Source organism: Spinacia oleracea, chromosome 1 (genome assembly GCF_020520425.1).
Source record: "Spinacia oleracea cultivar Varoflay chromosome 1, BTI_SOV_V1, whole genome shotgun sequence".
Classification (NCBI taxonomy): Eukaryota; Viridiplantae; Streptophyta; class Magnoliopsida; order Caryophyllales; family Amaranthaceae; genus Spinacia; species Spinacia oleracea.
This window is the reverse complement of record NC_079487.1, coordinates 101,704,653-101,721,574: the sequence shown is the minus strand read 5'-3', so window position 1 is coordinate 101,721,574 and position 16,922 is coordinate 101,704,653. Positions and strand designations below refer to the sequence as shown.

The following is a 16,922-nucleotide window of genomic DNA, read 5'->3' as shown; positions in this document are numbered from 1 at the left end:
ATTAAACTAAGCCACGTACCACTCAAGTCCCAAGGCGGCAAGGCCCAACCTAGAAGCCAACACGTGATATTTCTTTCCTCTTCGTCTAGATTTCCTTCTTCTGGTTCAGTTCTTTCATGTTATCCGAATCTCCTTCCATTCCTTCCTGGGAAAAAAAATTAAAGATTTGAAGTTTGCCATCTCTGCTATTGTTTCTGGGGTTTTGGCGTATCAAATTTCTAATATTTGTACGTAGGTTTTCTGGGTTTTAATTTTTGTTTTGGGGAGTTTATAATCTTTTTTTTTTTGACAGGAAAAAACGAACGAATTTCAGCTGACTGATTTTCAAACGTTATTTTAGATAACGTATCAATTTCAGTCCATTAACCCACCTTAAATTTTATTTCAGCTCTTTCCCAAACACTGCTAATTGTTTAAGGTAACTTAAAATATTAGCACCTACTCACTTAAGTAGATTAAAAATGATTGCCAAACAGAGCCTTAGTATCACCTTGTAGTTTAGTAGTCCCTGTGACCCAGGGCCGGCCCTAGGGGCTAGGCGAGGGGTGCGACCGCCTAGGGTCCAAGGCGAAAAGGGGCCCAAAATAATAACATGTCCAGTAAATTAGTACTAGGAATAAACAACACATTAAATACATATGTTATTCCCTTGGTTCATTGGTAGAAACTAAGTGTTAAAGTTTTAATATCTACCATATAGGTCTAGAGTTTGACTCCCCTCGCTGTCATTATTATTTTATTTTCGTTCCCTCATTGTTTTTCTTGTTGACTTCCATCTTCCTTTATTCGTTCAACTATTTTCTTTTCTTTTTTTAACTTTGTCAATATTTTTATTTTTGTGTTTGTTAGCTTGTATTGTAATTTTTTTATTTAAATTTATTTTTTAGTAATTAATTTTCTCATTTATAATATTTCATACATATAGTGTCTCAATTATTTGTATTAGATATGTCCTTTAATCCTTTACAAGATAATTAAGTTTTACGTTAAGTTTATGTACATAGCATTTGACTTTTAGTACTCAGTTCTAATTGATGTAACTATACGTGGGCGAAAACAATGCTTATTTGATGGACTATGGGTCTATAACTTTTAACATAGATATCAAATTTTAATGAAGACAAAATTAATTGATACTTTTATATGCTCAAAATTAACCTTCATTTAAAATTTGAAAAAAAAAAAATTTTTGTGCACATTAATTATCTTGTAATTAAGTAAGTATTTATTTTATTGAAATATTTTAATTGATCGACTAGAGAAGGATTTTGAAATTCTAGGATCATGCAAAGGGGATATAGTAATTTTTTATTGATATGAATTCAACAATATAATGGATTTAACAAAAAAAATTATGATTTGAATTCAGTTAAAGACGTATCATTTCGGAAGGGGTTCTGATCCCTTATTTCGCCTAGGGCCCTCAAAATGTCAGGACCAGGGCTGCTGTGACCCTATCTACCATACCGCGGTGTACGTACACAGTTGGAGCTAATTAGTCTCACATCAAAATGTCAACTTATCCTTAAAAACAAATCCTAGACAACTTCTTTTTATTTTTTTCGTGTGGGTAGGGAAAAAAATTTGACAGAATAACTTGCTTATTTTTTTGAATAAAATATAGTTACTACGAGATAAAGAAATGAAATGGAACATAGAAAGTACATTTTTTTTGTAGGGACATAAAAAGTGCATTATAATCTCAAATTAACCGGCCTAGTTTCAAGAAACCTGGTGAATAAACTACAATGATAAATGAGTTTCCCGTATAACTTCTTCAATGTGTGTAGTTTGCATTGCTTTTTTCACGGAAGAAAAAGCTTGGCATAAGCAACACACTGGTTTCAGCCAAATAAGCTAAAAAAAGTTAAAATAAGGCTAGGTTGACAAAGGGTGGTTCAAACCTAGAAGGGCAGCTCAAGTTCAACAAATTTAAAAGTAAATTGAGTCTCTTTTATAAATAAGTTCTTGCATTTTTTAGATAAGTGAAAACTAGGCAAATAGTTCTCATCATATTCTGATAATTTTTAAGGGGTTCATGTCAAATAGTCAATATAATTTTCAAATTTGAATGTTCGTTTATGTTTGATGGGCTTTCATCTCAATAATAAGCCTTTTAAATTTAGATTGGTAATGCATGCACGTAAACGTAACATTAAAATAGTAGTCAATCATGTTGACATACTCACCTAAATTAAGCCTAGCTACCAAGTACTCCACAATCTTACTCTAACAAAGTAACAATTCACATATACTTCCATGAAAATAACATACTTCCTCCATTTCGGAAATATCACATCATGGTTGACTTTTACTCCTCTAACCATTACTCCGTACTTTGACTCTTAATATCTCAAATTGTGTACAAATAAAAATTATAAAAAAATAGTATTTATAAAATATATATTCGATACGAATCTAACATGACCCCACATGACTAAAATGTCCTTACGATGAATCACAAAAAATAGCCAAAATCGTAGTATAAATAGCGTAAAAAACAAATAGTGCCATATTTCCGGAACGGAGGAAGTATTATGGTCTACACGGTCCGCCCGTCTATAAAGAAATGCGAAATTATACTCTCTTTTGTTGGGTAAAAAACAAAGAAATACCGACTTTACGTAGTAGTCTACTACGTAAAAGCAATGATGTTTCTTGTGAAAAATTCAACTTAACATGATTTAAAAATAAAAACTTGAAAGTGTCAATGTAATGAAGTTCTTTTTTTTAACGCATAGCACACCCGGTTCACCAGAGCTTAGCTCCGACTACATCCGGATCCGACCAATGTCGCACACCTTGCTTATGGTGGGTGAGCCTCCCAACAAGAGTTTCTGCATACGGCGAGGCTCGAACTCGAGACCTCCCTTAAGTGGCATCAAGCTGCTTACCACTTGAGCCAACTCTATGTTGGTGTAATGAAGTTTTTATTTTCTTTTCAATTAAGAAGGTGGTAGCCATCTTACAAAAGGAAAGTTGGTCAATACCAGATTTTTAGATTCATTCAGATTTTCTACAATAAGTTGCTCTTACCTCACCACCACAAACAACATGGGAGTTCGTAGTTCCCGTTATATTGGTTTCATATACAGAAAATATAACTGCAAAATTTCAACCCAACGCGTCAATAGATTCAAAGAGAACAAATCTGATGGCAAATTCAATAATTTTTGGGTAGATAATCATGATACAACATATGAACAATACAAGACGACACACTTTCAAACAAGCCAATGCTATTTCCCCCCACTTTCTATTTTCTCCCAAAGTTGAAATATTGCCAGCGATTTAAGGAGCAACAGAGTTCAATTGTTTCAATAAATTTGAAGAAAGGATGATACTACCCCAATGGAATCTGTCCAACTAACCCAATCAATGCCATCATTGACCTCTTTGGATGACGCCATTCTCATACAAATATTCAACAAATTCATCGATCAGATATGGCCAAGCACCCTCCGCGTCATAATTTGACAGTTGTGGATCTACAGTCTGCAACAAAATGGAGAATATTAGCTGGTAGTCTTCCACAAAGAAAACTGCATTGCAGATTGCAAAGCTCTGACCCGATAAAAGGCTATACTCCTCTATGAACAATGACCAGGTCATATGTAATATGTAATGTACAGATACAACAACAACAACAACAACAACAACAATAAAGCCTTAGTCCCAAAATGATTTGGGGTCGGCTAACATGAATCGTCGTAGGAGATCGTCATTGTCACCAAATCAAACCAGAAAGGAGTAGGAAGTAAAAAGAAAAAAGCAAGCCATTGTTTTCTTCGGTTGACCATATATTTTATTAAAAAAAAAACCATTGGACTGCATTTGCCAACAAAATCTAAAGAGATCAATGATCAGTTCGGAAAAAAACAGCAATCAGTGATAACTGTAAATTACATCAACCATGTCCCCTACAAACCATTGTTTTCTGTATTGACCATCTGTTCGAGAAAGCCAGATTCTATAAACCACCTCAGTTTGACAGATGTTTGGAACTACAGGAAATGCAGATGGCACAACTTCCAAAATGTTAACATCGTACAATAACTTCCCGAAAAAGCAACTCCCAAGACATTGCAGCAATACATCAACGTAAATCTTATCGTAAAAAGAGACAAAGACAGCAAATAAAAGAAGTTATTTCTTACTCTTACAAACTCCAGTAGTTGAGCCCAGGTATCTCTCGAAATTGCCTTATTATGCCGCGCCTTGGATAAGAGACAGAGTCAGACATGTTATAAACTTATAAAAGGTTTGAGAATTTTCTTCAATCAATGACTAACTAGCAAAGCAAAAGAAAAAACATTTAAGTAAATAATATCACTACGAGTCTATGACTAAGAGATACCTATTCATGGTCAATTAAGTCTGACCACTACAAATTCAAACTCAGAGCCATCTATCTTCTATACAAATATCAAAGTTACTCAAAAACGCAAACAAGATTGTTCAGATCCTGGATAGCTTTCCTACTTGTTCACAACCTCAGATTCAAGACAATCACAGACACTGGAGTGCAAAACTTTCCCACTAGGCTATGAAGAATATTACACTCAGTCCACAAGGTTGACTAGATAGATGAACTTACTGACACTTACACTACAAACCATATTGTTAAATCAACAATCACACAGAAAAGATAGCTGCAGTGCACTAAAGGGATTAATTTGGTGTCTAAAGAAAACAACACTTCACTAAGTAGAACTATTATATGCCACATATATTTGAACACCGTATCAGTAACATCAACATTACTCCAATGCGTTAAAACTCCTTCCCCTAGGTGGGGGCATTATTGTTAAAACACCGTATCAGTTTCCAACTGATCACTGATCACTGATCCCAATTTGATGTACCATTTTCGCTAGTTTACAATTAACCAAAAACATAGGCACTTTAACTAGCCAATTTAATTTAGTAAATTATAATCCAAAAACCAAAGACAGAGAACGGAATATAAAAGTACTCCCTCCGTTCCATAATGATGTTCCAATGAGTTTTGACACTATTCACAATTGAAGAGAATCTTATAAATTCTTTCTAGTATATAAGAAGGAAAAATATTCAAGCGGGGTCTTGGTTTATTCATCTCAATAAGTACTTATGAGATTATCAAAATTTTATAATTTTTACTGATGTATAATTAGATATAAAAATGATATAAAATGTGCATTGATAAAGGTGAAAAATAAAAACTGAAACACCATTGTGGAACAGAGGAAGTATAAATTGGTGATCATATAACATACTTCACTCTAAATGATCAAGATTCTAGAACAGATATTTCAAAAGCACAAACTTTTACAGGACCAAACTACAATTGCATGATAAAATGATCAAAGGCATTTGCATGCTTCCATCTTTTCTTTTCACATATATTACCTGCAAAAACTCACACCAGTGGTCAATTAAAGGCCAATGCTTCTCAGCGAACAGTAGCTTCCACATCCCAATTGCTGTATCCAGTGCCAGAGACTTCTGACCCTGAATTGCAAAATGAAATGATGCCTCAATTGATAAGAAATCCAGAACTTGGCTTATCAATACGACAAGCTTCTGCATACTTAAGTCCAGCATGAAAAGAATGCTCGAGAAATAAATCCTCATTCAGAATCAGCCAATAGAAATTGAAATCATAGAGAAACTAAGACATTTGAACAACAATTCGCTTGACGAATTAGACATTTAGACCCCATAAAAGGACAAGTAACTGTATAAAAAATATAGCAAACTGATCCACCTTTTCCTTTGCCCACCCAAACGCAAAGATGTATATTTCACGAAACTTTTCTGCGCAGTTGAAAAAAAGCATAAGTTATCTATACAGCAAAAAAATAAATGACTGTATATCTGAAAATTGCTAATAAGCAAACAAAATAGAGGGACGCGGAAACAAGAGTGAAATTGGTCGCATACGATCATCTTTCAGCTCCGAACGAATGTACGGTATCCTTTCCCTAAACTTCTCCAAGGAGTCAATCCTGCTGCAACAAAATGGAACTTTGTTGAGGTATGGGAAACATATGACGGCCAAACTAAAAGAATAACCAGCACTTGCCCTAGTGATTGCAATCCACCAACAAACTCCTGCTTCGAATATTCACACATGGTTGCAGCCTTCATATGCCAGGAGATGACCAACTGAAGCAGCCATTCATCAGAAGATAATCGTCAAAAGTTAATTGCAGAAATGATAACTGTAGAAAATATACAAACTATACAGTAACGAAATTAACCAAATGCCACCCAAGTAAAGGTAAATCGCCACTAACAAATAATACATAAACTAAAGCCACCGATAACTAAGTTATACTGTTACGCTCTGTTCAATTCCACTTATTTTCCACTTATTTTACTTGTCAAAAAAAAAAAAAATCCACTTATTTTCCTGAACTAGTATTATCTGGACTTATCAGAATTTATTTGCACTAATTTTGTTTGAAATTTCCATTACTTGAAATTGTCACAACTTTTTTCTGAACTTATATTATTTGAACATACCTTCAACTATTTTGTCTGAAACAAGTCAAAGTACTTCGAACAGGACAGCCAATCTTTACTCAAGCCACCTTAAGTAGAGTTTTATACAAATTCCCATCTTTTAAAGAGAATTTTTAAATTTAAGAAAAACCTACGTGAAACTAATTAGAAAAGGTAAATATGGGTGGTTAAATGGCTGCAAAAAGAGACTTATGTGAGGTTTTAATTAAATTACTTAGTTAGATGTGGCTTTAGAGAAAAGCTCTCATTTAAGCGGTTTTTTGTGTTTAATTAAAGAGTATAATTGCCAAATATAAAATAGAATTTACAGGCCAAATAGTCACCTACTAAAAACCCCTTGGACATTTTGCACATACAACTTATAGAGTATTCCTATAGCAACTACCACTCTCCAACTTCAAGGTCACCAGTCAAAAGGTTCACTAAAAATACCCTAGAGCACAATTGCATAAAGTGCTAAAGGGTCAAGTTTTAAAAGTGGCAAAATTTATGCACTACAAAGCAACACAAAGCATTAAAAACACTTGAAATAGAGTTTAAGTCCCGCCTAACAGTAGAATTCGAAATTCAAAGTTCGTTGGTAGTATATAGTTGGCCATCCTACATATTCCTCTTAATATAAGTTACTCGGACTCTTCATTTTGTCGGATTCTTGACATCCCAACATGGTTAGCACACTTTGATACTTCATTTAGGGCCAAAAACATGGAACATTTTCACAAAATAGCCAAGGGCACTTGAACATGTATGCGTGTCGAACACGAGTACCCGAATCAAAGTAACATAGCTCTTAAGAGTCTTAACTGATTCTTCAATTAGTTGCAATAGGCATCATAAGAGTATATGCTAATATTAATGACAATTTTTTTCTAGACGTTCCTTAATTTCCAAGTAAATCACTCAAGTAATATATAGGAATTTATTATATTTGCTCAGCATTACAAAGGTAAAGGGAATTAGTAGAGTTCGTCAGATATACCACAAACAGTACAAAAGATGATGCCATCAGCGGTCAGCCTGAGCCATAACAAGATTCTCCGGTTAACCATTCCTAATCCACAAAACCGATGACTTCTCAGTTTGTTATCCCCAAAATTAACACTTAAAATTTACCTTTAAACTGACTTTTTCATCAAATTCACTCGTAACTAGTATCCAAAACACAAACTGTCCTGCACTCACTTCCTATAAATTGCACCAGATTGAAGCCCAATAGAACAATAACACAACCTTGGGAATGCGTTTCAAAACCACAACCCCTTACTGCTCCTCCATTCATAACCATTGTCCAAATTGACTAGTACTTGGTAATCTGTAAGATCAAAGCATCTTCAATGGTCAGCTACGCAGAGTCGTTTGTTTAGGCTAAAGAGTTGAGTAAAACTTCAAACTCCTACGATCAAGCGAGATAATTTCAAGCTTCACCATTGAACTAGTTTACAATCATTATCATCAAAAAAACACTTCAACAACTCAAGGAGTTAAATCCGATTCGAGCCCCATAGATGCAACTTTCCATGGTTGCAAAACGTAGACTGAATATTGAAGGTCAAGGTATTCATTGGTGACCCAAATAGCCACATAGCCCTCTTGGCGGTTGTATTGAGCTTTGAAAACAATTGACAAGTTTCGTTTCAATTTTAGATCCATGGTTACTAATGCACAATTAGACAAAAGTGTGAATCAACTGAAAAAGTGTGAACGGAATAAACAAGTTGTGTTGATGCACTCGAAGAGTTTGTTAAAGGGGAGTAGGTTGAGTTTGTGAGGAATTTCGCAATCTACATCAACTAGCTCTATAGACTAACTATTCTTGAAAAATTTACCACTCAGTTAATGTCTGGAAAAATACTTCGTATACCTTAACCAAGCTCAAGTACCGAAAACATTCCACAAAAAATTCGAAACCCTCCCAGAAAAATGCTAGCTCACCCAAATCCTTAATTCAGAACCTAGCTTTTCTGAAACATGCCAGACACTGCATATTTAAAACTTTAGGCCTCTCCCAGACCAACGGGGCTGTCGCCTATGGGCCTATGGCAGGGTAGAGGAAATAAGTGAAGATCTATGCAGTCAGTTGTCATGCAAAGCCAATAAAATTGCCTACCAACTCCACCAGCTTAGAATCAGAAAATGTGTGGACCCAAAATATATGACAAGAGAACCAATCTGTTGCAAACTAACTTTATGCTACCACACTTTATTCCCAGAATAAAGAAATGGTAAAGCATAATAGTAAAATGCTGTTTACAAGTACTGTCCTGTCTTATGCATAAAGTAGTTATGGCCTTATGGGTTCGAACTTAATATCAATTTGTTCTTGTTTCAAGTTTCAACTAGTTCACTTGATACGTGGTTTTTAGATTCAAAATTAGACAATATACTTCCATACAGAATGACAACTCAGCAACATAGAATAAATCACCAATTTAAATAAGTCAGGCATTTTCAAATGCATAGCATTGACGAAAAATGAACACACTGAGACCAGATTTTTGTGGTTACCGTGACAATATCTTGAGGATCAACCTGCAACAAAAAAGTTCAGTGCATCAGTTAAGTTTGAGAAGACAACATATACATAATACTTCCTTCATTCTTTTTTAAACACTACATTTCCCTTCTATGGAAGTTCACTATTAATTGATATATACCATATTTAGTATATTTTGGGATATGAATTGACATGTTGCCTTCCTGAATTTTCCCTTCCCATGTGATTTGCTCTTTCTCTCTCCTCCCTTACTTTTGACCTTTCTTAATATGTGTGCACGATGGGTATGTAGAGAACTAGAGATTTATAAAGAACAAAGGAGCATAAATGAATTACTTTTAGGAGAAGTTAGAAAATACTAAGTATAACTTTTGAAGGTAGAGGTGCCTTATAAAGGTATAGGTGTTGAAGTTGAAGTATGGAACACAGTTCATTTTTTTCTATTTTCACAAATTACCAACTAATTTACCGAGCACTAGTCTTAAACAGCTGTTTTGACTGCTAACCTCTAGCAGTTGTAGTCTTACCACCACCAGCTAGTATATAGAATAACAAATACTTCTGCCGAACAAAGCCTGAGACAATCCACTGAATCAATAGACACAATAACCCGTTATTTATAGACTGACCTGGAGATCAGTGCAGAGGTTATCGACACCATCAGCCATTATCATGTCATAATTCGGATCTGCAATGCATATAAGAAAAGTTACAGGAGGAAATGAAACAGATGCAGTGTATACAAAACAGAAACACCATGGCAGTTAAAAGCCACTCATTGATGAATTTTCCGTGTCATTGAGAGAGAAAAAGGTTGTTGAAGCATGAAAATAAAAATTATTCGATAATAGTTACATGGGACAGATGACAAATAAAGAATATCATAAGAAACATAATAACATCCAAAATGTAAAATATAGTATGTCACGTAAAGGCAGAACTAAAAATATGGCATGCCTCTGTATCGGTTAAATAGCTCCTCCAAATTCCTAGAATCAGTTAATGACTTAATCTGGGGTTGACTGTAGTATACATCAAGTGCTCCTTCTAGATGCCAGTCACCAGCCTTCAGTGCCTGATGAGCAACTTTATCACTACATAACAAAGAATCATAAATTATGTCAGTGTAGCAATTACAGTTTGGTCATTCCCACCAACCCTATTGAAGAGAACAAGGCAAGAAACATGCCTAAGCATAAGACTATAATCTCCAAAAAAAGTCCCTGTACACAGACAACTGACAACTAGCTGGAAGAAAACACACCATGCTAAGCAAATAAGTTTTGTAAGTTCAGATAAGTTCGGGAAAATTTAGTGAAAATCAGGTGAATAGAACGCACCCTGAGTGTTTTAAGGGAGGTGGAAGTGCAAAAGAAGCCTATTACTAGCTGGTATCCTTTATCCCCTCCATTTAATAATTTTAATCAGTATTAATGAGATTGTATTGTTTGATTTGCGTAGGATATATTATTCACTACTAATAACCAACAATCACTATGGTAGGCTACACCAACTAATGTACACACATGAATATGTTCATCTATTCTAAGATCATGTTAGTATTTCCATAGTCCATTTGAAGTTCAATTTGTCCAAAATCCAAATCATCATTCACTTCTAACTCCCTGTCCATTAGATGATAGTGGCCTCCAGGTCCACCACAAGGGTGTTAGATCAGTTTTGGTGTATCCAATAAATGTGAGCTAAGAACATAGGGGCACTATGTATGAAGGTATGGGAGATATGGGTTAGAAGGTGGGATAGGGAGTGAGAATTAGAGAGCGGAAAAATAGTGCCAATCTTGTTTTGTGGTATTGGGAATGGATTAGAAATAATGCAAAACTACCCTAGCTAACATATATTTTCCCTACTCTTTCAGTAAGGAGAAGAGAAAAAGAATTACTTCGACCCTTCTATGCTCAGCCCCCAAAGGACTTTGTTGGGAATGGAAGCAAATTGATTAAATCCCAAGCCCATACCTTGTCACCACAAATAAACATGTGAGTTTCCCCATCCCATAAATGCCCCCCCCCCCCCCCAACACACACACACACAAAATTCATTACAGAAGAAGCTGACATTCCTGCCACTTCTCCAGTACTTCAAATGTTCAACCACTTAGATGGTGTCTGTATCAAAGCCGAAACAAGACTGCTAGATTATTTTGAAAATTCTCTGATATCCCTAAGAACATGTACTGGACTGAATACTCAGTTTCCTGTGGATGAAAAAGAGAGCCAAAGTTGAAACACTACAATGAATCAACCCACAATCCTTCCAATTCGAGTGACAAGAGTTCTATTTTATTTTATTTATTAGTATTATTTAATTAATTTCTTAAAAGAATGTACTTCTAAAGTTCTTTTCTCTCACGAAGTGCAATATTAAGAAAGAACGGATGCAACTAGCACTAACATAGAAAACCGCTGTCAGCCAAATCTATGCTCTAGTAAGGTAAAGTAAAGTCACTTTCCTCAAATAGAAGGATATTGTATACCTGCCTCCTATAAAATGATTAGATATTCACCATGCTTCTACACAATGACGCATTCAACTAGTCCTTATTATAGAAGGATATACAAACTGTCAAATAGGCAATAAAAAGGATTCTGAAACTAAGTTAAGTTCTGGACATGGATTCCTGTTAGATATAGGTAAGCAATAAGCATCATAAACTATTTGTCCTCCGGACCTCCCAAGTAAAAACATTGATTGCTTCTCAATCTAATATTACAACCTTTGAGATGAGAATGATCTAAGCACACTGGTTTCCACGAGTGATTAAAAACAATAAGATAAACTCAACATTCAGTACATCTAGATAGAAGCTCAGTTGCCTAGATGCAGGTTTAGCATATTTCCAACTATTATCTCCAGGTCGCATGTAAGCTCATCGCTGTATTCCATATTGACATACAAATTTACATTTTATACTACCCATTATCAGCAAATACTAACGGAAGATTTTGGAACTTTTATTTAGAATACACAATACTCAGCTCAGTACCATGGACATCCTCTGTGAGCAATTTTGGAATTTACATCTTATTTGTAGCAAACTATGCCGGGAACGAAGTTTTCATAAAAATGTGAGCACCCAAGAATTAATATTGGACTTACAAATTTACAACAGCTCAGTACAAGGCATTTAAATTTATTACTAAAATAAAATCACCGCCTAAAATAGAAATGACACCCAGATTTTTATTTCTAGTACGCCTATCATTTGAGTTCCAATTTTAAAACTAGGAACAGGGAGATAGCCGCAAACACCTTTGTTTCATCACCTTTGACTGTATGAGGCGTACTTATAATTATCACTCACCCTAATCTTGCAATTAATTATTGCAAGAACGACTCATACATGATTTTATAACTACCCTAAACCCTACACAACTATTCAGTTGCTTAAGAAGCATCCACAAAAGCACAAAAAACCAAGCATTCTAACGTTAACACTTAAACAATAAACATTACCTGACACCAGTTATCGCCATAAACTGCTGGAGTTTGTCACGATGCCCTCTTCCTAGTTTGTTCTGCCAATCAAACAACCACTAAATTCGATGTAATTTGCATCAAATAAAGCACCAATTTTTAAATTAAAATAAAAACAAATAAAACATACCCATTAAAACATTTGCATAATCTAACAACACCCAACTAAATAAATAAAAAATGGGAATCCCCTAAAATTGAAGCATACCATTTGAATTGGGAATTCCCTAAAACAGAAGCATACCTATCTAGTACAACACAATCCCAACTCATAATATTTAAGTTTAGAAGAATTAAGAAGAAATACTAAAAATAGAAATGAACTAGAGAAAGGATCTGTCTTAGAGAAGAAGTACTGACCATGTTTGAGATGAATGAAAAAGCCCTAATTCTGGGAGACAATTGTTCGAACTGGTAGAGTGAGAGAGGAGTCGAGAGTTGAAACTGAACTGGTAGAGTTATTTCACTTCTCTCTCGCTCTTCTCTCTCTCGCTCTCTACTTTGCTTGCTTGATTTTATTTTGGAACATTAAAACGAACAACTCATGCGTCAAGCGGCTTGTAAATCGATTGGTGTTCATTAATTTGGTATTTACTTTGTATAATGACTAAATTAGGTTTCGTATCTGCACGGATATTATTAGATTATTTAAGCATTTTAATAGTATTTGACTGAAATATTTCTCTATCTAAAAATATTATATTATTAATAAATTTTGAATATGCTGATTTAATCATCTAATATAATTAACATCCTATTAAGTATGACAGATTTTAAATATTTGATAAGCTGATTTGATCAAAAAATTCGATATACTAATATATTTGATCAAACTATTAAGTAAATATATGTTCCATTATTAGTATACCGATTTGACTAAAATATTACCAAAAATCATTTTTAGCAAATTATTATGTGGCATATAGTTATTTTAATAATCTATATTCAAATATTGATTTTTCCATAGGTAAACCGTTAATAAAATATAGAAAAAAAGAAAATAAAATAAAGAAAAGATCTTTGTAGGAAACAATTTTTTTGCGGAAAAATTTTACACCAGAAAAGTGACACGTATGTGTCATTCCTAATGTCTGTTTTAATATAATGTAATACATATTAGAGTGATACGGAATATTAATATATTTCGTAACAATATATTGCAAAAAATGATACAGGTCATTTGCATTTTTGGTACAATATTCTGTGTCGGTACTAGAAATTGTTGTATTTGGGTTACTTATCACTTGATGTTTAGCATTATTCTAGGAAAAAATATTAGTTTTTATTTTTTCCTAAGATTTTAATTTTTATCAATTTATTAAAATGATTAAATTATAATTAAATATTAATTATGTTGTTATTAGCAGACTAATTGAACGAAATATGGACTAAGTTAGCAATTTACATCAATTGAGAGAAAAATAGGTAAAAACTGACAATTTTTAACAACCTAGATGGTAATTGATAAACTCCCTAACAACCTAATGCTCCGTTCTATTCAACTATTATCTTAACTTTTCTGAACTTGTATTAACTTATCTGAACTTATTTTATCTAGTTTTTTTTTATTTTGTCTGAAATAAACTTATTTGTGTGTGAAAATGCCTGGAAATAATTTATTTTTTCTGAACTTATGTCATTTAAACTTATCTGAACTTATGTTGTCTGAAATAAGTCAAAATAAGATAAACAAAACAGAGTCTAAGTAGTAATTGAAAAAAATCAAAAAATTTAAAATATAACTCATTAGTACACTTGAATATTGGTTTCTGTCAATCGTACATTTAATATGGAGTATTACTTGACTTGTCAATAATACACTTAAACTAATGACCTCCTAACTAACATAACATAATTCAATTAAACAATATGTGGTTAACCATTGGGATTAAAAAAAAACACCCTAAAAGAAGGTTTAAAAATTAAAAGCCAAGGGCTCGTTTGGTATCGTTTTTTGTCACATTTTTTTTATTTAGGGAAATTAAAAACAAAAATATGGAAACCACAAAAAATTAGGTATTTGTTTTTTAGTTGTCAGTTTTATAAATCAACGTGATCACTACTCTATATATATGATTGTTTTTTAGTTCATGATTCAATTTGAATAATATGACTTTCAAAATTAAAAAACCAAAAATCGGAAATTGACAGCGATATCAATTAGGTAATGTCAATTTAAGGAAAACTCCACATTTCTTTTAAACCACTGTTAACCATGGACGAACTAAATATTCACCCTCTGTTTGCCCATTTTCTCACTCATCATTTTTCATTTTTTCTAGTAGCAAAAAGAACATTCACCCCTCTCTTATACATGAGGGGAAAAAAGTTCATCACCTCTCTCCCTTCCCTGCTACTTCTCTCGATAACTTTAACCAAACTCTACCACACTCTTCATCGGGGAGTTCTGTTTATCAAAGGGAAAGTGAATGACATAAAAAAAAAGGGAAAGGAGGAGAAATGAAAACGAGAGTCTTTGATTTTATATGTACGTTGCTTGTTTTATAAATATCACAAATATTAACTACCACTATCATTCCTCTACACAATCTACAACAACAACCACAAAGTTTCCATCCACCACCACCCTACGACTTCCCCCTTCCTTTAGTTGCCCCCCTTCCCCGACGCCTCCCTTTCCCTTCTTCGGCGCCTTCCTTCCCCTCAACGTAACTCAAGACAAATCTTTCTCTCTCTCTTCTCCTATCTTATTTTCTCCTAGATTGGTATTGCGATGGTTGGGTTTTGTTTTTCGGATTGGGTAGTTTTTTGTGATGGTTGGGCTAGTTTTCTCGGTGGCGAGGTTGATTTTTTGGGTGGGTAGAGTGATTTTTTGATGTTGAGGTTGATTTTTCAGGCGGTTAGGGTAGTTTTCGGGTGGTGAGGTTGATATTTCGGATGGTTGTGTTACTTTTTGGAATGGTGGGGTTAGTTTTTTGGGTGGCTATGTGAGGTTTTATGGTGGTTTAATTTCGTAATGGGTGGTAAGAGGGTAGTGATAGAGCAGTGATATCGGCGCCAGTGAGAACGGGATGGTGGAGCGACAATGATAATGGTGGTGTTGCATGCTGGTGGGATGGTGTTGATGGAGCCTCGTTGGTGAGCGTGGTGGTGTGTTGGTGACTTAAGGAGATGGAATAGAAATACCATGTGGGTGCGAGGAGGAGAGGGTAAAGACTAAGGAGAATGATTGAAATGATATTACAAACAACAACAAACGAGAAATTGTCATGCTCATTCCCTTTTCCTTTACTGGATATTTTATACCAAATACTTCCTTAATTATATATGTTCAATAATAATTGGAGTATGTTTTTGTTCAATAATAATTCTCCATCACTTTCTATTAGATTATGACAAACTCCTTGATTTCGAGTATATTCCATTAATAAAATATAAGGATTTCAATATTAGAAGTCTAATATAAATCAAACTAGTTTTGGGCCCGGGTGATGCCGCGGGTTAGTACATTAATGACATTCACATATACTTATGTGTAATTTTTTTTGCAATTGTAACATCAAACATCTAATAGCTTAGTGGTAAAAGCTTTAATGTTTAAACTCAAGGTCAAGGGTTCAAACCTTATGCAAAACATGTTTGACATTTTTATGTACATGGAGCGAACGATGACTCATAAGCAGAGTGCCACGTGTCACGTAAACTATCTTATAAACGCCTTTTAATATATAGTATAGATTTCCTAAGATATTACATCCTAGTAGATTTCTATCTCTATCACTTTCTTATCAAATAAATGTCTAAAAAGTGAATTTTAATTATGTTCAAAATATAGGAAAATGAGTACTCCCTCTGATCTAGAATATTAGTCCCTTTTGGAATCTTGACACTATTCACAATTGAAGAGAATCTTCAAATTTCTTTCCAATACGTACTTCAAAATATAATCCTGCGAGATCTTATTTTGTTCGTCTTAATGTGTAGTTTAACAATATCAATTTTTTTTTCTAACATGCGTATTTGGAGATATTTACGTTTAAATATTGAGTTGAAAAGTCGAAGAAGGACTAATAATTAAGAACAGATGGAGTATTATATTATTTTATGGAAGATGAAAAAAATATGAATTTAGTATTTTTATTTATTTTTAGTGGACAATGTAATCCCCCGTAAATTTATAAATTTTATTAATACATTTTAACGTATAGTTATTTATATTTAAATATAATTTACTTTGTATGAATTTTAGCAATAAATATATAATTAACGTATATTTATTTTATTTAATTACATTCTAAATATTTTAACAACTTATGCAATCAAAAATAATTTTAGAATCTTATTTTGAAAAGAGTTTGAATTACGAAAACACGTTCGAATTTGGAAAACAATCCTAATCGGTTTTGGATTCGAACACTAAAACTCAATCCTAATCCTAGCCTAATTTGGTGAAGCCCAA

General features: G+C 33.7%; 1 protein-coding gene across 4 annotated transcripts; it reads right to left on the bottom strand.

Moving 5' to 3' along the window:
- Window positions 1-3,135: 3,135 nt before the first annotated feature.
- LOC110803263 (uncharacterized) lies at window positions 3,136-13,040 on the bottom strand. 4 transcript variants are annotated; one of them, XM_022008757.2, is made up of 11 exons: window positions 12,863-13,040; window positions 12,482-12,561; window positions 9,962-10,098; window positions 9,634-9,692; window positions 9,016-9,039; window positions 6,068-6,150; window positions 5,926-5,993; window positions 5,750-5,799; window positions 5,392-5,493; window positions 4,158-4,217; window positions 3,136-3,495 (listed from the first exon to the last, which is right to left on the bottom strand). In XM_022008757.2, exons 1-11 carry the CDS (start codon window positions 12,863-12,865, stop codon window positions 3,385-3,387), a joined length of 777 nt encoding a protein of 258 aa, XP_021864449.1. In that variant the 5' UTR covers window positions 12,866-13,040; the 3' UTR covers window positions 3,136-3,384. The 4 variants fall into 4 exon arrangements, with proteins under 4 accessions (XP_021864449.1, XP_021864450.1, XP_021864451.1 ...); XM_022008758.2 differs by having other exon boundaries at window positions 5,926-5,990; window positions 12,863-13,039; XM_022008759.2 differs by having other exon boundaries at window positions 12,482-12,543; window positions 12,863-13,038.
- Window positions 13,041-16,922: the final 3,882 nt, after the last annotated feature.